At 55.4% G+C, this 26,258-nt stretch overlaps 8 protein-coding genes across 8 annotated transcripts; 3 read left to right on the forward strand and 5 right to left on the reverse strand.

Moving 5' to 3' along the window:
- Nucleotides 1-117: 117 nt before the first annotated feature.
- Nucleotides 118-950, reverse strand: BDY17DRAFT_292934 (RmlC-like cupin domain-containing protein). The gene has a single exon (XM_033732908.1). It carries the CDS (start codon nucleotides 775-777, stop codon nucleotides 211-213), a length of 567 nt encoding a protein of 188 aa, XP_033591671.1. The 5' UTR covers nucleotides 778-950; the 3' UTR covers nucleotides 118-210.
- Nucleotides 951-1,074: 124 nt separating this feature from the next.
- BDY17DRAFT_344007 (serine-type carboxypeptidase F) lies at nucleotides 1,075-3,702 on the reverse strand. The gene is made up of 10 exons (XM_033738051.1): nucleotides 3,360-3,702; nucleotides 3,039-3,294; nucleotides 2,947-2,985; nucleotides 2,723-2,828; nucleotides 2,576-2,648; nucleotides 2,105-2,522; nucleotides 1,728-2,034; nucleotides 1,577-1,675; nucleotides 1,485-1,511; nucleotides 1,075-1,422 (listed from the first exon to the last, which is right to left on the reverse strand). The coding sequence occupies exons 1-10, from the start codon at nucleotides 3,535-3,537 to the stop codon at nucleotides 1,288-1,290; spliced, it is 1,638 nt and encodes a 545-aa protein (XP_033591672.1). The 5' UTR covers nucleotides 3,538-3,702; the 3' UTR covers nucleotides 1,075-1,287.
- A 1,232-nt stretch (nucleotides 3,703-4,934) lies between these two features.
- Nucleotides 4,935-8,478, reverse strand: BDY17DRAFT_308556 (carbamoyl-phosphate synthase L chain, ATP binding domain-containing protein; the record flags this gene model as incomplete). The annotated part of the gene is made up of 5 exons (XM_033735224.1): nucleotides 4,935-5,358; nucleotides 5,411-5,549; nucleotides 5,605-5,775; nucleotides 5,834-6,051; nucleotides 6,335-8,478. The coding sequence occupies 5 exons, from the start codon at nucleotides 8,476-8,478 to the stop codon at nucleotides 4,935-4,937; spliced, it is 3,096 nt and encodes a 1,031-aa protein (XP_033591673.1).
- A 505-nt stretch (nucleotides 8,479-8,983) lies between these two features.
- BDY17DRAFT_96777 (uncharacterized protein) lies at nucleotides 8,984-10,654 on the forward strand. Its single transcript, XM_033738891.1, has one exon. The coding sequence runs from the start codon at nucleotides 9,093-9,095 to the stop codon at nucleotides 10,455-10,457; it is 1,365 nt and encodes a 454-aa protein (XP_033591674.1). The 5' UTR covers nucleotides 8,984-9,092; the 3' UTR covers nucleotides 10,458-10,654.
- BDY17DRAFT_96762 (rab-GTPase-TBC domain-containing protein) lies at nucleotides 10,568-14,341 on the reverse strand. Its single transcript, XM_033738890.1, has 4 exons — nucleotides 14,064-14,341; nucleotides 13,957-14,009; nucleotides 13,788-13,904; nucleotides 10,568-13,735 (listed from the first exon to the last, which is right to left on the reverse strand). Exons 1-4 carry the CDS (start codon nucleotides 14,169-14,171, stop codon nucleotides 10,678-10,680), a joined length of 3,336 nt encoding a protein of 1,111 aa, XP_033591675.1. The 5' UTR covers nucleotides 14,172-14,341; the 3' UTR covers nucleotides 10,568-10,677.
- A 354-nt stretch (nucleotides 14,342-14,695) lies between these two features.
- On the reverse strand, nucleotides 14,696-15,202 carry BDY17DRAFT_321975 (uncharacterized protein; the record flags this gene model as incomplete). The annotated part of the gene is made up of 1 exon (XM_033736735.1): nucleotides 14,696-15,202. The coding sequence occupies one exon, from the start codon at nucleotides 15,200-15,202 to the stop codon at nucleotides 14,696-14,698; it is 507 nt and encodes a 168-aa protein (XP_033591676.1).
- Nucleotides 15,203-15,773: 571 nt separating this feature from the next.
- On the forward strand, nucleotides 15,774-17,786 carry BDY17DRAFT_292947 (Oxoglutarate and iron-dependent oxygenase degradation C-term-domain-containing protein). The gene has a single exon (XM_033732909.1). The coding sequence runs from the start codon at nucleotides 15,886-15,888 to the stop codon at nucleotides 17,755-17,757; it is 1,872 nt and encodes a 623-aa protein (XP_033591677.1). The 5' UTR covers nucleotides 15,774-15,885; the 3' UTR covers nucleotides 17,758-17,786.
- On the forward strand, nucleotides 17,787-19,343 carry BDY17DRAFT_292948 (putative inositol 5-phosphatase). The gene has a single exon (XM_033732910.1). It carries the CDS (start codon nucleotides 18,010-18,012, stop codon nucleotides 19,300-19,302), a length of 1,293 nt encoding a protein of 430 aa, XP_033591678.1. The 5' UTR covers nucleotides 17,787-18,009; the 3' UTR covers nucleotides 19,303-19,343.
- Nucleotides 19,344-26,258: the final 6,915 nt, after the last annotated feature.

Below are 26,258 nucleotides of genomic sequence, written 5' to 3' on the forward strand. Positions count from 1 at the left end.
ACACGTGCAGCCAATGCCAAGCTGAGCTGGGCACGCGGATTTCAGTACGACACGCGAACTATTCGTACCGGCTTCTCGTGCAGCCTTACCGTGTTCACGATCACATGATTTTCTACTGTCATTCTCCACGGCTATGCCGCGTACACATTCTCAGCAAGTACACTGATTGGTCTGGATTACTCGAGTGCATAGAGTACTTGTTAAATTCCTCTATTGAAAATTTTTCGGCTCTTTCCCAGGATTCTGCTCGGCATTGTTCCAATCATGGTCCGGCGGGACTGGTATCGTAGCATACTGCAACATCGCCCTGCTCGCGATTCCCGGCGTGATCTTCCCATCCGATGCCACCTTCTTCATCATCTCAGCCATCAGTCGGAAATAATTGATATAGAAAGCCGGAGTGAAGGTGTTGAGCATAACAACATCCCCGTCGCTCTCATTGCCGAAGGTATGCGGTGATAGCGGCGGGACGACAACAAGATCGCCCTCGCCGGCCTCGAACTTCGAGTCTCGTGAGTAGAAGGTTGCGGTGCCTTTGATCACCAGGAAGGTCTCGTCGTGCATTTGATGCCAGTGTTGCACCGGTCCGGGTAGGCGTGGAGGCAGGTAGATTTTGACGATGCTGACGCGGTTGTCGGTTGATCGGCCGTCTTCTAGCACCTCCAACTTGATCGGCCCGAGCATGATGATTTCGTGCTCTTTCGAAGCGTTCTTCTTGAGGATAACGTTCTCCGATGGCTGGTCTGAGAACGTTGGGCCGTTCATCAAGGGTGCCATTGTGGATGGCTCGGAGCTGGCGCAACGATGAGATTGTTCTGGTGAGAAGAGAAGGGACGAGCTTCGGTGGACAGTGGCCTTTCTCTTCGGTGATATCACACTAAGCTGCGACGAGGATGAAATGACCAAGGAGGGGTTATGTAAACGAAGGCTGTCTTGACAATGAGAGAGTGGCGGCCGTACCTAGGCTTTGGTAAATCCGGTGCTGACTGTAAAGCATGTAACTTATCCGGTCCGAGCGGCGTTGGTAAACCCGGCGCCTACACATCACGTACCGCTTTGCACTTTGTAGCGGTAGCTGATGTGTGAGGGTCGTGTATGAGCTCTCTCTGATTAATCAGTAGTATGGTGAAGATGAAGAGGACGTTTTACAAGATTAGAGGGCGAGTTCAAATGCCATGGAAAGCAATCAGGGAATGGTCTTTGCATTCATCACGTCTGTTCACAGAGCGAACCATTATGCCTCCACGACGAGTACTCGACGGAGTAAGCAGGCCCCCGTTCATCTCACTAGTAGGGATTCGAACTGTAGTTCCCCGGTCCAGTGTATACTCCGCTCTGGGTGCTATAGTCGCTTACTTCGGTGAGTGACGATATCCTTCCCAAAAGAAACTCGAGCATGCGGAACGCCGCGCCGGGAATATACTAGAACGGAGAGGTCAGTCAGGCGTTACGACAACTCGATTGAGGCAGAGAGTCTCGCATACCTCTGGGATTTCGTGGCCGGAATGATACTATCGTGTTAAGTCTCGTGTCAGCGTGGGTTCTTCGCATGAAGTGAGCGGGGAAAAGACCGTACCACTTCAGCAAAGGTCAGGCCTCTTTCGGAGTGCGTGATGCCAAGGTAACCTGCGCCAGCAAAGTCTGTCACGACTGGGCCGGGGATGGGTTGATTTTGCTGTTTGACGTCAGCATACAACGGTCGACGGAGGAGTGAAAGGGCACCATACGATATCGTTAATAATCTGCTGCAAGCCAGGGTGGTACGGCACGTAGAAATTATCCGAAGGCTTAGTCTGGAAGCCCTGCGCCCCATTCCATGTCATGTTCTGAATGGTGACGAGCGTGCCGTTCGTGAGGAGGAGGAAGTCGTACTGCCCGGCACCGATCAAGACATTGTTGGTCATTTCGATGACGTGGGGAAGGGGGCCCAGCGCGGAAGGAATGGAGTCACCGTCAAAGTCGATGCCGAGATTGTTGTCTCCGCAGCTCACGTAGTTGGTGGGCGGGGCGTGGATCGCTTTCTGGACGTCGGTTCTGTTGAAGTAGTTGCTGCGCAGTAGCTCGATTGCTCGAGCGACCTGTTTGTGTCTGGGAGGAGTCATACCGAGGACCCCATCCGAGGGATGGGAAACCGAAGACGTCCCAGAGATACGGACAGAAGTCGGTGATGTGGTAAACATTGAAGCACGGGTTGATTCTGATGGCGGCATCGACAGCCCAGGCCCACGTATTGCAGTTCTCGTCGTTGAGCGGAGGGGCGTTGGGCAATTTGCCGGTCGGTGGGTAGACCAAGGATTTCTCCATGAACTCGGTGTAGCCACATCTGTCGTTCGCTTCGTTGAGCCAGTCAATGGTGGATTGATTGAGTCCAAAGATCGGCGCGAGATTGTTAACAAAGCCGACTGCTGGGGCAGTGGTCATCACCTGGTCCTCGTTGATGGAGGGATCGTTAATTTGGATGCCTTTGACGTTGTAGTAATCCGTGTTGTTGGCCATGAGCATTTCATAGGCCATATACGGGACTGTCCCGACGGTCAGCCGAACTCAGCACTGGTGGCAGTCGTCCGTCACCTACTGTATTGACCGGCGTAGCTTTCACCAGTGAAGTACACTTTCCTGCCCACGAGGTCAAAGGTCTCCATGAAGTTCTGCGTCATGGACATCAGCACTGCACAGTCCGATCGCCTCAATCTGAGGTATAATCGTGATGGGTATTGCTCACCTTCCAGAAACCCATAAAGTCTAGTGCGATGTCGACCTCGTTCTTCAGCTTTTTAGGAGCGCCTTTGGCGTATGGGCTAAAACCCGTTCCGATGGGTTGATCGACTATTATCACTCTTTAGTCGCTGGCAATCGTGGGTTACTTCTTGTTCTAATTGCTTACCCCAGACCTGTTGAGCGCGTTCAGTCAGTCATAGTCCCGCGGTCCATAGTCAATATGCGGAACTCACCATATTCGTCAGATTGACCCATGAGTACGGATTCCTGCGTATATCATTCAGCCAACACTCCCGACATACCACTAGCGTCCCACGCACGCATATGGCCTGTAAGTGCCAGGCTGCCATAAAAATGGCCCGTTCTCTTGCAGCAGCCCCAGCATGGAGCTGCAGCCGGGTCCGCCATTCAACCAGATGACAATCTCGTCGCTCGCGTTCACATTGGAGGAGGGGAAGAACCAGAAGAAGAGCTGGTTCTCGTCGGTCGAGTTATCGGAGATGGAGAGAGTGCCGGCGTAGGACTCGCCGATGTCGAAGTTAACGTCGGGAATGCCGGTGCCGTCGACTTCGAATTCTGTGGGAAGGAAACGCGTTGATTAGAAGAAGGTCTAAGCACTTATCGTATTGGAGCAAACGTACGGGCGGTCTTGTTGTTTGAGTGGAGCTTCGTGCCGTGGTTGCTGCTGGCACGCTTGAAGATCTCTGGGTTGGCCGCGCTCTTCTTTTGCGAGTTGAAACGTTTGGCGAGGTTGTGGGGGCTCTGGAGCGCAGTGCTCACACCGAGCAACGCGGCAATCCAAAACAACGTCTTCTGCATCGTGAAGAAATGCACCAGCTGTGGTCAAGCGACTGGAGAAAGCAGACAAGAGGGGGAGGAGACAAGAACACGAGCACCTACATTACGACGGGCAGGCTGCCACTTTTCTACTTTTCCACGAGCTAGCTCGAGTGTAGTGGCCTGCCTAATTCAGGTACGAGAGGGTGGAATGGTTGCATCGCACAATCGCGTGTAAACCCAATCAGTCCGTTGCCGTGATAAACTAGCCCGCCCGCCTGCCCCCACGGCGGAGAAGCTTTCTAGAAGGGCTTTAGCACGACTGCGTGACGTCGAGCAGGGCTCTTAGAGCCTGTTAGCGCAGATGCAAGGACCCCTTGAGCCGCCGACAGCTCGACGAGTGGTAGGGGAGGGTTTCCATGGAAATGAGAAGCTCTGCGCGGTTTGCCATTGCGGGTGGCGTCTTTCGGACTGCGGTAAGGAGGCAATTGATCCCCGGGTAATAACAGTTGATGGCTGTCATTTGTCTCAGGGCCAATGGCAGAATTCCCCGATGAGTTATCGCCCAGAAACATCATCGCGTTTGAGCCGAGGCCGCCGGTGTCGTAACCAGTGGAGTGGCGGCGATCTACCCGCGGGACCCGACCGCGTTGCAACATCGAGGCAGGTAGTGGCGTGAACAATGTGGGGTTGCAAGTGCTCGTGTGCGCCTGCTCTGATTACTTTGCCTCGCGATACGGGCGATGCATGCCCGTAGGATCAACGTAAGACGCTCTTGATGCACGTTCTTAACGCTTGGACAAGTCGCATTGTCGTATCTCCGATAGCTGGACGACGTCAAGCGTGAAGAAGTCCTGTGTAGATCATTTTGCATGGCCATTGTGCTCGGTCCACGGATGAGCGATTTTGAACCAGAGGTCTCCACATCGCCGTACTCGAGAATTCTAGGCACAGCATAGTGCCAGAACATCGCGGGGCCCATAGTCGGAGACCTTGCTGGCATCGGCACAGCACGGAGTTTGCGGGATGGTTGCATTTCCGTCAAGTGGCTGTTCGAAATCGCAGGCCTCGCGTAGACTGTGTAAGCACCTTTTGTGATCAGTAAGCCGCGTCCTCGAGATCATTGATCTTGGGTGATGGTTGCATCGAGGAGTACATGCCTGGAGAGCAGGGAGCGAGTTGAGGTATTTGGATTTCTGGTCAAGTATGGGATGAAGTGCAATTAAGAATGAATAGGCTGTAGCGGTAGAGCTCAAGTTGATCGTCTTACTCATAATTACTACACAGGGAACAGAGCGAAATAAGTCGACGCGGTATGCTTAAACCAACCACAACCCGCCACATACAGGACGCCTTACGAGGCTGAATGCGGATCCTGAAGAATGTGCCGGAATGTATTCAGATACTTTTCACAGTCCCTACACAATGAGGTTCCCCACCTACGGGCTGGAATACTTGTACTCATACTGCTCCTTCGCTTTATGCATCAAGCCCTGCAAGTGCTCATGCTTCTCCTTGAACTCTTGATCACTCTTCAGCTTCTCCTGGAAGGGCTCATTGGTGATGCCCGGCTCCGACGGAACCGCCAGGCCCTTCTTGACCGCCGGCCGCGCGGCAATCTTCTTCCACCACTTGTGCAAGTGCGGGAAAGAGTCGAGGTCCACGCCGGCGAAGTAGGCGACGTTGACCCACGAGAAGCTGGCGATGTCGGCGATGCTGTACTTGCCGCCGACAAGGTACTCGTTGTCTTTGAGGCGCGCATCAAGGATGCCGTAGAGGCGCTCCGTCTCGCCCACGTAGCGTTGCGTGGGGTAGGGGATTCGTTCTTTCGCAAGGCGGTAGAAGTGGTTGGCTTGGCCTTGCCTGTGCATTGTTAGCCTCGAACATCAGTGTTGAGCAGAGGAGAAAGACTGACATAGGTCCGAGACCTCCATGTTGCCAAGCGACCCATTGCTCGCACAGCGAGAGCTCCGGGTCCTTGGTGAATGAGAGCTTGTGCTCCGGGTCGAAATGCCTGGTCAAGTACGACATGATCGCCGATCCCTCCATGATTCCTTTGCAACGTCAACATTGAGCTCGTAGTTCAATACTGTCCTTGATGCTACGTACCCAAATCGCCTCTGTCATGGTCGATGAGCACGGGAATCCGGCCATTCGGTCCGTACTTGGTAAACCACGGCTCCTTCTGAATATTCTCGCCAATGTTGATGCTCTGGAAGACGTAATCCGGCTTGCCGTAGGCCTCTTTCAGCTCCTCCAAGATAATGGAGGCCTTGTGACCTAGACGAAGATATCAACAACCACGCTCGACTCCACTGCAAGAAAGCTCATGACCCACCATTGGGCGTGCCAAACGTCAAAAGCTCCAGCCCACTGGTGGCAATGGTTCCGTTGGGTCTCGACATGTCGCTTTGGCTTCTTCTTGCGCCGCTGACGGAGTTGAGGATACTGTTGAGGGGGAAAGAGGGGGTGGATGGGAGGAAGTGTCTGGTGGTTTGTTGGAGACGCAGGAGAGGGCGATACATGAAGGAAGCCAGGATGAGCACGAAGACGAGCCTAAATAACGGGCGCATGGAGAGGTACCGGGGGACTTGGTTGCATCAGCCGAGTCGGGGTCTTCCGCCTATGATGGTGGGAGGAGGTGGTGATGTGGCTGTCGCCGTGACGTCACAATCAAATAAATGACATGCAGGTGTGGAATAAATGACATGCAACACATGGGGTGAGCTCCAGTCGGCCGGCTCCAATAGAAGATCGCAGGATGGAGAATGGAGGCGAGTCCATACAGACGCGATGCCATTGAGATCCATCCATACAGTCACGGCTAACAATCAACTACTTCCCCTCCTCCCCCTCAAACTCCACCAGCGCAACGCCACTCTTACACAAATCGCCCGCCTTGTGCACCACCCGGCTAATCTTGCCATCCTGCGGACTGCGAATCACCGTCTCCATCTTCATGCTCTCGATCACCACCAGCGCCTGGTTCTTCTTGACCTCCTGCCCCTCCTCGACCTCCACCCTCAGCACCTTGCACGGCATCGGGGCCAGCACGGAATGCGTGAGATCCTTCATGCCCAGCGCCTTCTCCGCCCATTTCGGCGTTTGCAGGTGCAGGCGGATCTGCCGGCCTTGCTGGAAGAGGCTGAGGTAGTTGGTCTCCGGGTCTTTGATGAGTGTTGTTTCTAGGCGAGTGTGCGGGAAGAAGGATTGGAGGGTGTGTGTCTTGGGGTCGTAGTGGGATGTGATGGTGTATGTCTGGTCCTGGACGGTAACGTCGAAAGTAGTCGGGGTCGTCTTCAGCACGCGCACCAGTGTCGGCGCATTCTTCACCTGCGGATCTGACGAGGTCTCCACGATGGGAAATTCTCGAGGTTGTGGCGACTTGGTGAAGCCGATGGTCTGCAGCGGTACGGATGGTGCTGTCGCCTGGGTGCTGGCCAACTCAGCCTCGTAGAGTCCCACGGCGGCTTGTGCGAATGTCTCTGGCGTGACAGGCACCTGCTTGAAAAGCTCATCGTGATGCTTGGGAATGTAGCCCGTTTCGACATCTCCGTTGATGAAGTCCTGGCTTGTGCAGACTCGCTTCAAGAAGTCAATGTTGGTGAGCGGTCCGGCAATCTCGTACTGCTCGAGGGCAGCATTGAGCTTCTGCAGAGCAGCCTTGCGGTCATGTGCGTGGACGATGAGTTTGGCAATCATCGGGTCGTAATGGGAAGACACCTCATCTCCCTCCACAAATCCAGCGTCAATGCGAACCGTTTCCGTAGGCGTAGGAGTCTTCAGGTGCAGGAGCTTGCCGGTCGAGGGGATAAAGTTCATACTCGGGTCTTCCGCATAGATTCTCGCTTCGATGGCGTGACCTCTGCTTTTGATGCGCTCGTGCACCTCTTCTTGTGTGAGGGGGAGTTTGCCGCCTTCCGCAACAATAATCTGCCACCGGACGAGATCTTCGCCCGTCACCATCTCGGTAGCGGGATGCTCGACTTGTAGACGGGTGTTCATCTCCATGAAGAAGAACTCATCGCTGTCGTTGTCGAAGATGAACTCGACCGTGCCGGCACCTTCGTAACCCACCGCAAGCGCAGCCTGCCTCGCCTTCTCCCACAGATCTTGTCTGACATCTTCGGCAAGATTGGGCGCAGGAGACTCTTCAAGAATCTTCTGATGCCGACGTTGCACACTGCAGTCTCGCTCCCCAAGCGCCACGCAGTTACCGTGCTGATCCGCAAAAACCTGCACCTCGATGTGCCGGGGCGTGGTGATGTACTTCTCCACCAACATCACATCATCCCCAAAGCTCGATCGGGCTTCCGACTTGGCGTTGTCGAGCTGCTGATGGAATTCCTCGGGTTTCATCACGATTCGCATTCCCTTTCCACCACCGCCCTTGACGGCTTTCAAGAGCACAGGATAGCCCATCTTCTCCGCCTCGCTCTCGAGATGCTTCGGGTCCTGGTTCTTGCCATGGTAGCCAGGAATGCAGGGAACACCAGCGTCGATCATGATCTCCTTGGACCGGCTTTTGTCGCCCATGGCGTCGATGGCTTTCCAAGGCGGACCGATGAATTTGACACCCGCATCCGTGCAGGCTTTGGCAAAGGCCGCATTTTCACTCAAGAAGCCGTAGCCGGGATGGATAGCCTGACATCCATTCTCGCGCGCAACCTGGATGATGCGCTCGCCGTTGAGATACTGGTCCGTGCTGCCCAGGTTGACAGCGAAGGGAGAGCTCAAGGCATGCTGACTGTTGCGGTCCGGGTCGGTGTAGAGCGTGGTGGTTCGGATGCCGTACTGCGAGGCAGTCTTGCCGACTCTCAGCGCAATCTCACCACGATTGGCGATGAGGATGGATTTCAATGGCTCGATTGGCTCCGGGCCAGCAGACGTGGCTGATGTTGTGCTGTTCCACCGCCGGCTCCGCTGCCGCAGAACGGAGGCTTTGGAGCCTCTCAGTGCTCGAACGCGTGCGACGGACGACATGGAGCTCTCAGACGCCGCAGCATTCACAATCTGCCTAGATTCAGAAAAATTCGTGATATGTCTGAGAAAAATAAATACGAGCAGTATACGGCATGTTTGCTCTTTAAGCCGCGGCTAGGCGTTTGCAGCTGGACTTGATCTCGTCTCGTCCCGGCCCGGACCTTCCCTCCTCCCGCCCGCCCGCCCCCACTGCTCCTTCCTCCGCGCGAATCGAACGCGTGCTGCTCGCCTGGAGCCAACCAACACATGGCCAAGGCATCCTCCCCAGCAAACACACCTCTTACGCATGCATGCAACATCCCTCGGAGGACGGTGATTTCCGAACGCGAAGTACGTTCGAGTCTGTCCAAGCTCGAGCGTGCAATCACCTTCAGCTCCGAATCTTCTCTACACTAGACGACACTCGTATGACGATTCACGGAAACGATTGCATCTCAATGCTGAGAGTCGTCTTGGGAGGCTTAGGCAGCACTGGAGACTGAGAGCTACGCGTCTCCAGTCTCTCCTGCCAGAATCCCGCCTTCCAATTGCTATCTTGGCGTTGCGTACCACGGTCATTCACGCTCGTGATATCAGCTCTTCACCCATCACCCTGGCAGTGAGCATTTGCAAGCATGGGAGACGATGACTACGGAGACTTCGAAGACGTCCTCGACTGGATCTACGTGGAAGATGATTACACTTTAGCGGACGAACTCGCCGAATCCCAGATTCCGGACCCCGGCTATACCGGTACTGCGGGAGAGGTGGATGTCTTCGACCCGGACGAATACGATGTCTACGATTATTGGGAGGATCTGAAGTACGATGATGATTCGTATTGGGAGTATGCAGGCGCTGTGGGACACAAGAGGAAGCGTAAAGTCGAACAGTCGGGAGAGAGTGGTGGGAAGAAGAGACGGAAGTTGACTTTGGAAGAGACGGGCGGGGACAATGTGCGCTTCGTGGGGATGTCAGTCAGATGCAGTCTTAGCAAGGGCAAGACGCCGCGCATACGGAAAGAGAGGGCTGTCGCGTTACTACCGAATTGGCGGGAGAGGTTCTCAAATGATGGCGAGGTCTTTACTGCGAAGGAGATGCCACCGGAGATGAAGAATGCGGCAGAAGCTGAGGAACATGAGGGTTCGCCGGCTGCTTCTGGTTTGGAAGAATGGGCGGAAGACGGAGACGAGGCGGGCGACGAGGAAGATCTACAATCCCAGCTAGCCTCCCTCGATCCCGAAATGCTGAAAGCCATTCTACGAGAGAAGCTCGGCGACGGCCTGGATGAGAGCGCCTTCATGCAGACAATCAGCAAGATGCTCTCTGGCGAGGCTGGCGCGGAGGACGCCGCTGGAGCACTAGCCGACAGTCTGCTCAATCAGGCCACTGGAGGCAACAACGCTGCTCTATCCGGCTGGCTCTCGCAGCAGGGTGTCTCACTGGAAGCCGAGGAGGACGACAACGATGACGATGTAAATGACGACAACCCACCTCCTCAACCACCCACGCACGCCGATCAACTCACTAAGGTGCATGGAGTCCAGCAATCTCCCTCAGACAGCGTGATCGATACGATCAAAACCACTGGAGCATCACAAATTGACCTCGCCGCACACTCACCCTCTTCGACTACCAAGACGAAGAAACGAGCGGCGCCGTCGTCCGAAAACCTGAACCACGCAACGAACAAGAAACACAGACGAGAAATGACCATCAACACGGCCACGCCAGCTCATGAACCGAACGGCGATGCGGTAGAGACCAAACAGATCCCCGCCGACGACCCAAGTCCACCCACCCAGCCAGGCGCAGAATATGGCGACAGCACTCAGCGGAAAGCTTCCGGACGGAATCCCCGCAAGCGAAAAGGCCACTCGGAGCCGGACGAAGCGGAAAGCGGCGTGGTCAAGAAGCAAGCTCGCAAGATCGCGGCTCCCGCTGATGCTGTCGCCAGACGGACGAGGAGCGCCAGAGCCGCGGCCAAGGGCGGGAAGTAGGACTTCGTTGGCAGTAGGCAGGCCGCTCGAACAGCGAGTGCTGACTGCGTAGATGCTTCTCGAGTAGATAGTCACGCCTCAATGAAAATTTTCTGAATGCAATGCTCAATACTGGAATGAATCAGTGTTGTCACTCCCAGTGAACTCCTCCGCCCTATTCAACTGCCGCCCGCTAGATGAAACTTCCCATCCCCAACCCAACACCAAACCCACCCATCAACTACCGCTCAAACATTGTAGTCTTCTCAACATCACTCGTCCCCCCAGGCGTACTCGGCACCGCCGCCGCCGACCCACCCGCCTCACCCCCAACAGGCTCATCCAACAAACTAGGCTCGGTCTTAAGACTCGCAGCCCCAGCATCAGCCTCAGCGCCCTCAAGCAAATCCCTCCCATGATCGTCGCCATCCTCGTCGTCATCCTCCTCCGTCCCGCGCGTCGTGCCGCCCCGATCAATCTCCTTTTGCGCCTCGTCCATGCGCCTCCGCACCTCGACTGCAACGCGCATCCCGTCCGTGACGATGTTATCGAGCATGCCGCGCAGGCCCTTGCCAGGTGGGACGACGCCTGCGCTCGCGCCTCCGGGGCTGAGAGCAGGGATGGCGGGGCCGCCGGGCGTGGCGAGCTTGCCGCTGTGGGTGAGGAAGGAGGGGGATGTCACTGTTGAGCTGGGCAGCGGGGCGTCGGCCAGGTGGAAGGAGTTGGCGAAGCCGGAGTCGAAGAAGGATTCCAGCGTTTCGTCGGCGAGCACGAGCATGCGGAAAGTGGGGAGGGTAATGTGGACTGGGGAGGAGGGGTCGAGGGCGGCGTTGGCGGCAACGGCTTGGGGTTTTGGGGTGCTTTGGCCGAAGGCGTTTGGGGAGGGGCGGGAGAGGGGGGAGTTTGCCGCTGCGTCTGTGGGAGTTTGTGGAGCGTCTTCTAGGTCGAGGAGGTTGGCGGGGGTGTCTTGGACTGTGGGTTTGTCCATTGCGGATGTGACGCCGTCTTCGGCTTGGCGAGATGGGTGGTCTGGATCGGCGTATTCGAAGCAGCGGCGGATAAAGGCCGAGACGGCGGAGAGGAATTGCTCGTCTTTGTTCTCCCTCCGCTTGCCTTCCGGACCCAGCTCGCCATCGTTCATGCTGGTCATGCTCGGGCTGGATGACAGTCCGTCGTTGACCCCTCGTCTCGACAGGAACAGCAGCGCCTCTGACATCCGTAAGATGCCCTCGCGGTCGACTTTGCCATCTGCATCGTCGTCGTACAGTTCGAAGAAGTAGGCGATGCTGCTCATGATATCGCGGTTCCCTTTGATGGGAGCCAGGCCGGAAACAACGTTCTGCAGTGTGAGAGCAGAGCCTCCCTCGAGGTCCCACTTCTTGAACAATCGCTGCATGAAGTCGTGATCTGCGGGCTCCGGTCCCGATCCCCACGGGGACGTGTTCAGTGGCTTGGCTTTCAAGGTGTGGAAATAGCCATTCTGCGACTTGTGCGCGCTGTCGTCTTTCGTTGGCGAGCTGGGTGAGTCCGTCACGGCCCATCTCGCGACGCCTGCTAGGAACTCTCTGAACGCATCGTAGTCCATTTGACTGGGACTAGGTCCAAGCGCCACGCGACCAATCTCTGGAGCATTGCCGGACGCGCCATGAACAATATCGGACGCCTTTTGCTTTGCGGCTTTCTTCTTCCGGTCGCTTTCCTCCTGAAGAAGCTTCGCTCGCTGCTCTCGCTCGTAGAGCACGGTGAAAAAGCGGTCATACAGAAAGCCGAGATCGTTCGTGCTCAGCTTCTTGCTCTCGGGACCGAGATTCCTGATAGACGTACGTTTGGCGAAAGACTCAATGTTCTCGAGGATGGCAGCTTTGTGCTTCGACCGCTGCTCCAAGATGGCGCTCTGTGTGATGCCCTCGAACTCCTTGAAAGCCGTGACCATCAACGCCTGGAAATTGGTGATTGCTCTATGCTTGGGATTCTCCGATTTGGGATGCGCCGAGTCGCCCAAATGCGCAAAGTACGTTTTGAGCACCGAGATGAATGCGCCATCGTCTGCAGCTTCGAGAAGCTCTTCTCCGTTGATGCGTAGAATTGCAAGGCCGATCTGGAATAGAACCCTAGGTCCCTCAAGGAAGAAAACGTCCAGAACTCGGAAGGCGAAGATCAAGGGCATGCTGTTGATGTACAAAGAGAGAAACCAAGGCAGAGAGACGACCGATAATTGCACGTCGTTGCTTGATAGGTGTTCCCACAGAATCGGCATTGTCTTCTCGACCAGGCTCTCGAATACTTTCTGATCCAGGAGAGTTCCGTACATGGTCGTCGAATAGTATCCCGGAAGCAGTCTATCGCACAGCACTGACAGGATGTAGAAGGCCTGAGGCTCGGAGAGATAGATCAACAAGGCCGCGACAACGATGTTCATCGCTTGACAGTAGCCAACTTCGGGATTCTCCCAGCTGTAGGCGGTCAGGACTCGTCGTAGCCTGCCAATGCCTTCCTCACTCTGATACCCAGCATACTCCGGCAAGCTTCGATTCAGATCCTTCTCAATCTCATCGATGGCCAGCGATTCTTGCCCTTCATACTTGGCCAGCGTCTCTTTGTAGAGGTTGGGTTTTTGTAGTCGAAGGAAATATGCGCCGGAAGCCAGCTCCCAGATTTCTCCGCGCAGCAAGTTCGGGAGTCCGACACGGATGAGGCGATGGAAGTCCGGCTGTCTGACAAGTGTAGCATTCCTGCCGTTCTCCTTCAGATATTCGTGCCACAGCCGCATCTTGCTCCGGTCTCGTAATTTTCGTGGATTGCCAGGGTATTTGAATATACTGCCCAGGCCAGTATCCGGGGGCGTCCTTGAAGTCCCGTTCGGCAGCGTCGGACTGGGTTTCATATCGAATTCATCGTATAGAAAGTATTCCGAATAGCAGTCCCGGCCAACGGTCCGCATCTTTTCAACCTCCTTGATACCCTGCCGCAAGCCTCTCTTTAAGCCATCACAGAATCGTTCGCATTGCTGCCGACTGCCTTCGAGTTGGATGGTCAGCTTTGGGGGAGCTGGCGCGCCGGGTTTGGCGTCTGTGCCTGCATCGGAACCATTCCAGGTCGTGATTGACAAGGCAAACATGTAGCTTTGGGTATGTAACCTTTCCACTCTTCGCACGGCACAGAGGGGTAGCGTGAAGCCATTTCCGGAAGGGCCAGTGCCGTTTGTTCGCCCGTTGAAGGCGGTGGAAGCGGAGGTGCTTGCAGTGCTGACGAAGGAGGTGTTGACGGTGGAGAAGCAGAGGAATTGTTCGCTCAAGTGTCTGTTGGTTGTTAGCAACCCTTGTTATCTTTATCGCACTCCTGATCTCTTACAGTTGGCCCAGATAATGTGTTCCCTTCTCGCGATCTTGATCCCAATTGCTCTTGTCCCAACTCTTCGGCTGGCCAGACTTGGGGGTGCTAGGGCTTTGTTTCTTGCTCTTTGGAAGTCTGCTCGGATTAGCAAGGATAAGGAGCGACTGAACAAGCACACATTACGTACGTGACTTCGGCCGTGATCTCGAATAGAGGCGATTGAGAATCGGGTAGGCGAAACTAAGCCAGACGTCAGTGCAACTCAACCATGTCCACCTGTTATCCTCAACAAACCTGGTGTCTGAACAGTTGCGCTTTCGATGGGCGATCTGCGTTCGAGCTGGCCAAGGGATTAGGGATATCAATGAACTGCTGCGCCTTTCCAATCAATGCCTGGAACATGTTGGGCGGTGGTCAAGTCGGCTCGGCCTGCAACACCATCTCTACCGCGATCTCGTGGAACGCGCTCGGGATGGCCGCACCCTTGGGGGATCGATTGAATTGAGATCAGGAGAGGTGTTGATTGTGCTCCAGCATTGCTCATTGACGCGCGAGAAATGGACGTCGCTTGCACGTGAACCTTCAACGTCTGTCATCCGGTCTTGGCGTGGCATGCTCTCAAAGCGGAACTGCGGATCGGACGCAGGAACCGGCGAGTCTGTCAGTAATCTTTCACCGGTCCCCAATACTTTTATTTACATCATTCTATTCACGCTCTGTCGTTTCAGTGTGGAGGACTGAAGATTGGAGAGACTCTGGAGTACCATCTAAATTATGCGCCTACTGAAAGCACAACAAACCACCCGCCCCAACGCCAAGAGTGCTCGTAGGGAATCTCCATGCGGCAGCACAGCGCCTGGACAGCTAACCCCTTCTCAGACACCCTGATCATCACTCCTGCCCTGCTTGATCGGAATACCACTCCCCTAAACCTTGGAACTCATCGACCTGCTCAGCCTGCCGCGATGCCAGATGACAGTCGAATAGATAGCCGTGATGAACCACAGAATCATGCTCGCCAAATCCACCCACACGGCGTGCTTCATGCGAATGATACCCGCTTGCTTCGGCGTCGGATGTGCGGTGATGTAGATGCGGCCAAAGACGCCGAACAGCGCGGTCCACAGGATGAACAACACCCAGTCCCAGGCAAAGGCCCAGTAACTCTTAAAGAAGGGCAGCCCGTAGACGATACAGGCGACGGCGCTGAGTCCCGCGACGACCTCAGCGTACACCCACTTAGGGTCAGCGCCGACTTGCTGACTGGGCGGGTGTTGTTGATCCCATTCGTGGGCGTGATGCAGATCGATGCCATACAATCCGGCCACTGTAAGGGCGAGGACGAATTGGAACAGGCGAAGGACCAGTCGAAGCAGAGCGCCGGTGATGCCGCCGGAAGAAGAGCGGTGTCCGATGCTTTCGAAGACGCCCATGTTTGTCGTCGACTCTGATCGTGAGGTGTGTGTGTGTGGTAAGTTGTTGAGTTTAAGGTGAAATGTTGTTCGTAGCCTTGTGCTCGCCAGGAGGACTGGACTTTTGGTGATGATGCTGAGCTGCAATGCCGATTAGGGGTTGTTCTTCGAAGCCAGATGTTGTCGGTGGATGCAAGTGTGTACCAGACACAAAGGAGAAAAGGAATGAGCAAGAGGAGAAAGTGGGAAATGGGTATTGGAAAGAACAAAGGGAATGAGCAGAGTGAATCACGGCGAGACACAAGGAATGAGACGCACCTTTATGCTTCCCGAAGCTCGCTCTTCAACTCGCACAGACACGGCCAGCCGTGGTCTCGGTCAATGCGACACATGCTCCGAGCAAAGGTGAGGTTGAGGTGAATGTTTCTCCTGCCCCTCAAAAGTTGGCCGCGACTGGACATCATGTCATCAATGGGAACCCCTCGCGCCTGCCCGCCTAAGCGCCTGTGACGCCCTAGCGCGATGCTTGTTTCTAACGGCCCGCTAACTTAGCGTCCGGACGTGACAGCGATTGGTCCACTACACCTGCACTCGCGCTGCAAAATTTAGAAGGCGGTTGAGAATTGCAGACCTCAGCTCGTCCTTTGAAACACGATCCAAACGTGGAACGGGACAACTCCTTCAGTCGATCCGAGCGCGCGACAATGAAGCGCAAAGCCGACAATATCGAGCCAGCCGCTCCCAATGGATCCAAGAAGAAGCAGGCAACTGAAGAAGCCGGCGTTGCAAGTCACTTTAGCCCCGGCCTTTTCGACTCCGAGACTGTCAAACGATACACGGATGAATATGCAGCTTCCGAGCCCTACAGGCATGCTGTCGTCTCCAGATTGATCGATGAAACCTTACTTCGCTCCGTCCGTTCCGAGATCCTAGACAACATCCATTTCACGCCAAAGGAAACGGACATCTACAAGATCCACCAGTCCGGCGACTTGGCCAATCTCGATGGACTGCCGGAGTCCGCGTTGGGGAAATTGCCGTCTCTGCTGCGGTTGCGGAATGCCTTGTACAGCCATGACTTCCGGACTTGGCTCTCGACGGTCACCGGAGCGGGAGCCCTGTCGGGAACGAAGACCGATATGGCCGTCAATGTCTATGTGCCTGGCTGTCATTTGCTGTGCCACGACGATGTGATTGGAAGTCGCAGGGTCAGCTATATTCTGTATTTGAACGATCCAGATGTTCCTTGGGAGGCTGGATGGGGTGGCGCACTTCGACTCTATCCTACAGAGCAGCTTCAAGACGACTCTGGCAAGACGGTCAAGCTCCCTACATCGGACTGGAGTCGATCGATTCCACCAGCATGGAACCAACTGTCTTTCTTCGCTGTACAACCAGGCGAGAGCTTTCACGACGTTGAGGAAGTTTACAAACGACGCGACGGCGAAAATGGCAAGGATGGCGGTAGGGTTCGAATGGCCATCAGTGGTTGGTTTCACATTCCACAGGAAGGCGAAGAGGGATTCGAGCCCGGTCTGGAAGAAAAGATGGCGGAAAGAAGCTCTCTCCAGCAATTGCAAGGAAAGGCAGATGAGTTTGACGAGCCGCAGCTGCAATGGCATCAACCCGGAAAAGACAAGGTCAACGATGAAGACGAAACGCCAGAGCTTTCTGAACAAGATCTGGAGTTTCTGCTTCAGTACGTGACGGCCAATTATCTGACCCCAGACACTGTCGAGGAACTCAACGACCTGTTTACCGAGGAGTCGATGGCACAACTGAGCGATTTTCTCAACGCCAAATTCGCCGAACGCTTGAGGAAATGGCTGACCGATGATGAAGCACGCAAACTGCAGGAGGCAGCATTCACAACCTCACGACCACCGCACAAGCATCGATACCGGTTCCTACACAGTCAGCCGTGGTCTTCAACAAGCAGTGAAAACGCCAACCCCTTTGTGCTCCTCCTCAACGACCTCCTACCGAGCACTGCCTTCCGAAAATGGTTGTCTCTCGTGACAGGCCTCACGCTAAAGCAATGCTCTGTGATTGCACGCAGATTTAGACGAGGGCTGGACTATGAGCTTGCTCAAGCGTATGAAGGCGAGGATCCGCAGCTGGAGTACTGTCTAAGCATCACCCCGACCTCTGGATGGGTCGATGGCGACGACCCGGATGAGGAAGCCAACGGGCAAGCAAAGTCGCAGGACCCGGAAACAGAGTCGGACAACGTCGGTGGCTACGAGCTCTACATGGCCAGTGATGAGCCAGAGGACGACGACGCTTCCGACGGTGGTGTGGAAATTCCCGCTAAGCTGCAATCGCAGACTGGCGCCGGTGACCGACGAACTGCATCGCAGAAGAAAGTCGACCCGGCCATCTACAAGGCTGCGGCGGATGATGAGGACGATGGAATCATCATTAGCAATCCGGCGAGCTGGAACACTCTTAACCTCGTTCTTCGCGATCAAGGGACGCTGCGGTTTGTGAAGTATGTTTCGCAGAGCGCCCCAGGCGATCGGTGGGACTTTACTGGTTGTGTACAAGTTGAGCCTGAAGATGATGATGATGATTGATTGTAGCGATGAGATACTTGACGTTTCATCGTCGTATATAAAGATCGTCAAGAATCCTCCGATTCTGCAACTGTCCCTGTGCTGTAGATAGCTGCTCAACGTAGTCCTCAGCCTTGACCTTCTCCATCAAGCCACCCGAAAGCGGAAGGCACCTTGAAACTCTAATCACAGCTTGCTCCGACGTCACCAGCCCATTCGACCTCTCAAACCCCCAATCAACATCAAAAATCCCCGTCCTACTCAAGCACCAAAATGGCCGAACTCAACTGCTACCTCATGACCTTCAACTGCGGCCGCACCCTCGTCGACACCAACTTCTTCGCCGCCCACTTCTTCCACGGCCTGCAAACCAACCTCCCACCCGACTTCATAGTCCTCTGCCTCGAGGAGATCGCACCCATAGCCCAAAGCTTCCTCGGTGGCTCCTTCTTGACGCCTTACTTCACGAGACTCACGACGACGATTCATGTCGCGGCGGCGCAGCGATTCGAGCTTGAGGACGAGTATGTGCGCGTGCTGGTGCGCAATGTGGGCATGACTGCTTTGATGGTGTTTGCGAGGAAGAGTGTGGTGGAGAAGATTCAGTGGATGGAGACTGCGGGTGTTGGAGTCGGAGTTTGGGATATGGGAAATAAGGGGGCTGTGGGAGCGCGATTGGGACTGCAGATGACGGATGGTGGGGAGCAGACGGTGGTGACGTTTGTCGCGGCGCATCTGGCTCCTATGGAAGATGCGTGGCCGCAGCGGAACGAAGATTGGAAGAAGATCTGCGAGGCGCTTGTGTTTGGGAAGGATGAGATTGAGAACCCGACCCGAAGCCACGACGGAGCGGAGACGGAGCCACTGCTGCAAGCATCTTCCGACTCGACGTCCTGCCTGTTCTCTCCCATCTCGCACATCTACTTCTCTGGCGATCTAAACTACAGGACGTCTGATACTCCACCACCCAAAGTCGCGGACACCGACAACTGGCCACAGCCTGTTGACTCGGTCGATGACATCCACCACTACGGCCATTTCCTCGAGAACGATCAACTCACGCGCGAACGGCGCAAAGGCAATACTCTTCACCACCTCGCCGAAAGCGAAATCGCATTCCCACCGACGTACAAATACTCAGGCACGGCGCAAAAGAATGCCACTCGAGCCGGCCTGAAGCAAGAAGTAAACGAAGATTCCGCGTGGTTGTGGGCGACACATCGATTTCCCTCCTGGTGCGATCGCATCCTCTACCTCGAAGCAGCCCCACCCACCGTACGCTCATACACGGCTCTACCTGTACAGCCGACAAGCGATCATCGGCCCGTAGTGCTCTCTTTTGCGATTCCATTGCAGCCTTTACCAAAAACAGCGCAAAACATCGAGGCGCCGTTTCCAATCAAGAAGGACTGGAAAGAAGCACGGGCTGCCGCAAGACGGTATGAGCTGATTGTCGGGTTTGCCGCTTATCTCAGTCTGACATGGGAGGGAGAAGCACTTCTCGCCGGCACTTTCATCGGACTCCTGGGAGGCTATGTCGCTCTGCGCGCTCTAATAGGATCATGATATACGCAAGAATGATGAACTCCGCATTGATTACGAGATATACAATGCTTTCGCTGCCTGAACAAATATATTCTACGAGTCAAATCGATGCCTCGCTCGAGTGTCGAGACGAATACGAAACCCGTTTGATCCCAGCAACTCCGATTCCCCGTCCGGCCTACAAGAAGCCCTTAGTCAAGCTGCTCGTCCTCGCCGGCACCTCAATCTTCACATCTCCCTGCCGCGACTCCGGCCTCAGCGCATAACTCCCTCTCCTGCTCCCAAGCCCGCCATCACTCAGCGCAACCAGCGTGCCCGACCTACGCAGCACATCCCGCTCATTGCGACTAATGCCAAGCTCGCGCTCGAGCCTCAGCGTCTTCTCCCGCTCCTCTCGCAGTTCCCGCTCAGCGCGTTTCGTCCCCAACTGCGCCGCCGAATCGGAGGCCTGCAGCTCGTCGATATTCTGCAGCAGGCGCTCCATCTTGTCGCGCGACTTGTCGAGGTCGTCTTGCAGGTTCTGCAGGGACTTGTCGCGGCGCTCGAGCTGCGATTGCAGGTCTTTGACCGTGCGGTCGACGTTGCGCACGCTGCGCGCTTCGGTCGTTCGGGTGTGCTCGAGTGTTTCTACTTGGCTTTCGAGCTGCGCGTTGCGTTAGCACTTTCTGCGACGGAAGTGGGATGTTGAGTACTAACCTCTTGTACGCGTCGGTGCAGGAACCGGACATCATGGCTGCCGGTGGAATAGCCCTTGGTCTCCAAATCGATGTACTTGAGCTGCAGATCCTTGAGCGTCTTCTCGAGATTCGCCTTCTCCTTTTGCAGCTGCACGCTCGACTCTCGCGCATTCGAAATGTCCTTCTGCACTTCCTGCACAAGTGTTTCGGCGCGCCGCATCTTGCCCACCGCCGCGGACGCCACGTCTTCTTGGTGGGCGAGTTGTGATTTGAGATCGAGCACCTCGCGGTCGAGCGAGGCTGTTGCGCGTTTGGAAGGCGACTCGCTTCGTGATAGATCTTCAAGGCGCGATGCAGCCTCTGCCAAGCGGGTCTCCAGGCCCTTCTTCTCTTTGGCAAGCATGTCTCGCTCGGCCGCAACGTCATCAACATCAGTGCGTAGGCCGCGAACTTGACCGAGGAGATCCACAATCTTGCTTTGAGCATCGTTGTGGGCGTTGACGGCCTCGTCACGGGAGTCTGATAGGCTTTGAAGAGCCACGTCGAGGCGAGACTTTTCCTTTGCCCACGTTGAGCTGTTCAGCACCTCATCGTCCCACTTGCCTCGCAACTCTTCCAGCTCATCACGGAGGCGGTCGTTCTCGCTTCGCGCGTGAATGACGCTCTCGCGCTCCATCTCCAGCTCGGAATTGAGAATCGACAGCTCAGACTGATACTTCTTGCGTGTCTGCTCCGCCGAAGTCTCGCTGTCTTCGAGGTCCACTGCGCGCTGAGAGCGATAGTCTTCGAGCTCATGCTGCAACCGCTTCTTCGCCGAGAGAGCACTGTTGAGATCCGTCGAGAGATCCTCAATCTTCTCCTCGTACTGCTGGGTCTGGCGTTGGAGATCCTCAACCAGCGTGTCCATCTGCTTCCTCTCCGCCATGATGCTCGCTGCCGTGTCCTCAGCTTCACGCGCCTGCGACTTCGCGAACTGCTCGGCCCGAGACGCCTTGAGAACTGCAATCTCAGCTTGCTCCAGCTTCTCAAAGTACTCGTCCGCGCGCGCCTTGTACAAGTCGAGGCTGGAAGTAACGTCCACCAGCTTCGATGATTCATGGTCCAGGCGAACTTGCATATCGGAGAACTCTTGCAGCAGCTGCGAATGATTGGCAGACTCCTGCTCTCGCTCGTAAGCGACGTCCGCAAGCTCGGATTTGGCATCTCGCAGCTCCACCTCCGTAGCCGCCTTGGTTTGCTTGATGTCGTCAAAGGCGGTCTTTGCATCAGCGAGTTCGGAGATGGCGGCGTTGTGAGACGTCAGCAGCGACCTGCGCGACTGTTCTTGGGAGTTGATCAGGTCGTAAAGCTCTTCGTGGCTCTTCGTCTGAACTTCCTTCAACGATAGCTGTCCCGTGCGGATGCTGTGCTCCAGAGCGGAGACCTTCTTCGCCGAATCGTCAAGCATGTCATGCAGTCTGAAGTTCTCACGCTCCAGCAGTTGCACACGACGAAGTGACGGGCTGTCATCATGCTGGTTGTTCCTTGACGGCGTGCGATCGATCTGAGCCTGCAGATGCTTATTGCGCATCTCGGACATCTGCAGCTGATTCTGCGCCTGCTCCAACTCGGATGCCAGGTCCATGCGGTTGTTGAAAGTGACGGTATCGACAGTCCTGTCGGACCGAGTCGAGTCGTTGCTCGCCTTGCTAAGGTGGCGTAGAGTGGTTGGTGTACCCTGCGCGCTCGGCGTGTACGACCGCCGCTGATCCCAGTCCTTGCGGAGTTGTGAAGGCGAAGAACGGGCGTTAACCTGACTGGCGTTCATCTCCTCCAGCAAAGCACGCTTGGAATTCTGATGCCGCTGCTCGTTCTCCTGCATGTCGTCGGAGTGCTGGGCACGCATGTTGTCCAATTGAGCCTCTGCGGATGCGAAACGATCAGTTGCCAACCTGAGAGCTTGCTCGGAAGCCTCCAGCTTCTGCGCCAAATCGATGGTCTTCCTCATATCCGGTGCTGCGCCATCCAGTTTCATTGGTAGGCCGGCGCTCTCTGGGTCGAAGACCTTCTGCAGAAGTCTCAGCTGGCCGTGTGCGTCTCTCAGCTCCTCGTCACGTTGGTCGAGTGTCGTCTGCACTGTTCGAGTGTTTTGTTGAGCTTGGCTGCGCAGCTGTCTCTCAGTCTCCAGCTTCCGGTTCGTCTCTGCAAGCTGCAAGCCAACAGTAGAAGACTGTTGCTCGGCGTTGCGGGTGGTCTTGTGCTCTCGGTCGACTTCGTGGTTCAGGTCTTCAAGGCTCAGGCTGAGCTTCTCCTTCTGCTTCTCCAGCGAAGTGATGGCGAGCTGGGAATCGTTCAGCTGTCTCTGCAGCCTCCGAACCTCTTCTTCGGCCTTTGCTTTTTCCTGGGTCAATTGGGTGACTCGCGATCGCTGGTTATCATTCGCTCGGGAGCTGGAACGGGCAATGTCCAAGTTCTTCTGTTGGACCTTATTCAACAACGCCTTGTTATCGTTCTCAGAAGCTGTCAAGCGACCTTTGATGGTGACAAGTTCGCGCTCCAGACGGACTTTGTCTTGATCGTGATGCAGCTTGAAGCTGTCCGAGTCGGCAATCAGCTGTTTCAGCCGTTGAATCTCTCCGGAAAGCCGGTTGCGCTCTGTCTCGAGGTCGTCGACTTGCTGTGACTTGGTGTCGAGATCTCGTCGAAGCAGGGCGTGGCGTTCGTTGGCCTTTCGCGTGACGCTCCTCTCCACCGTTGCGGCGGTCTCAATCTTCGCTTCCTGCACCTCAATGAACTTTTGACGCAAGGTCTGCAGCTCGACCTGGTACTCTCTTCGCTCCTGCTCGGCCATCTCTCGCGCAGATGCGGCTCGCCGGGTGAGATCCGATTGCGTGTACATCTCCTTTTCGATCGTGACCTTGGACTCGTTCAGTGCCTCGAACTCCCGCTTCAGCACCTCAAGCTCCGCATCGGCAATCTTCTTGATATCGTCTCGGGATTGGCGCTCTCGGCTCAGATCGGCCTGAGCTTGGAAAAGCTCACCCTTGACGTCGCGGAGCTGAGATTCGAGCATTTCGATTTGCGAATTGGCAGATGCGTGCTCTTCCAATGCTTGTCGCGCATCAGCCGCTTCACGCTCGAGTTGTGCCTGTTGCGTCTTCATGGCGACCATTTCTGCCTGCACTTGCCGAAGCTTGTTCTGTACGCTGTCGTGCTGGGTCGTAAGCAAGGTGCGCTCTTGTTCGAAGCGTTTCCTATCCTCTTGGAACTTCTTTAAGTCGGTCCTTAGAATCGCAAGCTCGCTATCTTTGGCTCGGACGACGTCGTCGAAGCGTGCAGAGGTATTGGAGAGATCTGACATCTGCTGGCGAATAGACTTGTTCTCCTCCACCAAGTCAACAATTCGCTTCTTCGAGCCCTGGAGATCCTTGGTGGCCTCTGCAAGCTTGACATCCAGGTCTTGGTCGTTCTTCAAGAGCTTCGCCTCGAGATCTTGCAGTTTGCGGTCTTTGAGACTGACTTGGCTTTGCAGCATGCGCACGTCTTGCTGCAGTGCTTCCTCATGCTCGCTGCGTATTGACCTGGTGTTTTCGACATCTCGCATGCGGGAGTCAAGTTCCGCAATTCGATCTTTGAGCTCTCCTTTCTCTTCTTCAAGCCGAGCAATGATCTGGCCAGCTTGCTCCAACTGCTCGCGACGCTCGGCAGCCTGCTGCTCAGCGGCCTTGCGTGCCGCCATCAACTCGTCGATATGGTCTTCAAGCCCATCTTGATCGTCCAGGGCGCCCTGAAGCTTCTCCGTGAGCTCGGCTTCCCGGTCCTGCAGACGCCTGAATATCTCTTCTTTGTCGAGAGCCAGTGCCCGCTCACTTTCGAGTTTCTGCTGAATTCGTTGGACTTCGGCCTCTGCTCGCCGCCGCTCATCATCCACCTTGGCGCGGTTCTGCTCTTCCAACTGCATCTTCTCCTGCAGCGACTTAATCTCTTCCTCCCGCTTCTTGACTTCGTTTGATTGCCGGGTAGCGCCGAGCAGTGGCCGCATTCGCACGAATAGCCTCCACCATGGGTTCGCTTGCATTTGAAGATAGGCGTGGAAGTTCTGCTGGATAATCCTGGCCGCTTCGGCACGGTACTGCTGTTTGTTGGCAGCTCTGCGAACGACGAAGCCTCTCGCCAAACATTGGAATCTCCCGACGATATCGCGGATGAGGGCATCGCGCTGCTCTTCCAGTTCGGCAAGAACACCAGCTCGGAAGAAGACTTTGGTCAGCCCAACACGATACCAGGCTCGGTCCATGTTCAGCTTCTCCAGCATGATTTTGCACGCTGCTTGGCCTTCGAGATATCCTTTCGGCATGTTTTGGCACAAGATTTCGTATCGAGCGCGGAACTCCGCAAATGGCAAGCGGTTGGGAAAGCCAGTCCGGGCGATGCGAATGCCTTCCAGGACACCGTTGCATCGAAGTTGATCCAGGACGAGCGGCGCGGAGAACTGCTTCGGCTTCTTCTTGTGATTTGGCAGGATACAACGCACGAAGTGAGGGTGCGTGGAGTGCAGTTGATTCATGAGCGTCGATAATTGCTCTTTGTGACGTTGTGCGACTGTTCGGAAAAGACCTTTCTTCACACGACTGCGAGTTGCACCTTCTGTGCTTTCGTCTGCCTCTGCGCAGTCTGCAAAGAGTTGGGCGATGTGTCGGTCAGTGGAGGCCGCGAGAAGCTTGGTGATGTTGTCATTCAGCGGATCCTTGTTCTTCTCCAGCCAGCCCTCGGTCGAGTACTCCACTTCAGCGGCGTAGTGCGTGAGCATAAAGCCTTGATTCAGCAATGAACGCTTATATTTCGGTGTCTTGCGATCCCATAGCGAATTCAACTTGTCGGTGAAGGATTTGTCTGTCGCTTTGGGCATCACAGAGTCTTCGTCCAGGCAGGAAAAGATACCAATGGGATTGGTGAGCTCGATGAGATCAATCGTAGGCTGAAGATCGCGACCAAAGTCGATGAACTTCCACTCGATCTGCTCTCGTGCATACTCTTCTTGTTCCAGGACGAACATGTGGTGGTTGAAGAACTGCTGCAGCTTCTCGTTGGTGTAGTTGATGCACAGCTGCTCGAAGCTGTTCTGCTCGAAGATTTCAAAGCCAGCGATATCCAGTACACCGATGAAAGAGGTGTCATCGGCGTATGTGCCTGACGACGTGCGGTCCAGTGAGCGATTGATCCGGTCAACGAGGCTTCCAAAGCCGCGCTCGTATATCCCCTTTGCGATGGCGTCAATCGCTAGCCGGGCCTGGTCCGGCGTCTGCGCCTTCTCAACCCATTCGTGACCTGCTCGAACGCGAGGATGAAGAAGTGCCTTGACAAAGGCTTCTGGCGCGATACCGAGAAGACGACAAGCTTTGATTACAGCATCCGTCGACTGGGGCGCGAGTTTGGCCTGCTCTGCACGAAGACTCTCCTTCTCCACCACAACATTGCCCAGGTGAAGTACGGCGGCAACGGTCTGCAAGACTGATTTTTGCTCGTCGTCGGTGAACTTCATGACGTGGAAGGCTTCGAGGAGGGAGTTCCATTCCGCGTGGTCGTCAACGCCGGAGATGACATCGTTGCCGTGTTTCGTGTACTCGAAATCCTCCATCTCCATGCCTTCAAGCAGGAAGGCTCTGCGCATGCCGGCATCTGCACCTCGCAAGAGCTGGTAGAACACATGGTAATTGCGCTCGCGCGAATTCACGTGGACCACTCTGCTCTTCTCCAGCAGATACCAGTCGATGTATGCGCCAGCAATCTGGCCAGATCTGGTGAATTCGATGCGAATGAACTTGCCGAAACGTGACGAGTTGTTATTTCGTACCGTCTGCGCATTGCCAAAGGCTTCCAAGATGGGATTGGCCCGCAGAATCTGCTCTGACAAGTTCGAATGCTGTCGACTTGCGGCTTTCGCACGAGGCGTGTCGGAAGTTGCAATGGCTGCAAGATACTGGATGACCTTTTTGGTATTTTCGGTCTTTCCTGCGCCAGATTCTCCAGTAACCAGGATGGATTGATTACGGCCTTCGTCGACCAGACTCCGAAAGGCCTCATCTGCCATTGCGAAAATGTGAGGCTTGCTGTCCTCCTTGCTCCGGCCTTTGTACATGTTAATGTAGTCGCGTCCGTAGATGGGCAGCGGAGTGTAGGGGTTGACGGTGACCAAGAACAGGCCCGAGTAGGTGTAGATGAGGTCTGCTTGATATCGCTGTTGCAGGTTGTGCACCACACTTGCTTCGTTCAGGTGCGTGAGCTCGGCCATATCATCGGCCTTGTCGAATTTGCCGGGGT

This window comes from Neohortaea acidophila (assembly GCF_010093505.1).
Source record: "Neohortaea acidophila strain CBS 113389 unplaced genomic scaffold BDY17scaffold_3, whole genome shotgun sequence".
Classification (NCBI taxonomy): Eukaryota; Fungi; Ascomycota; class Dothideomycetes; order Mycosphaerellales; family Teratosphaeriaceae; genus Neohortaea; species Neohortaea acidophila.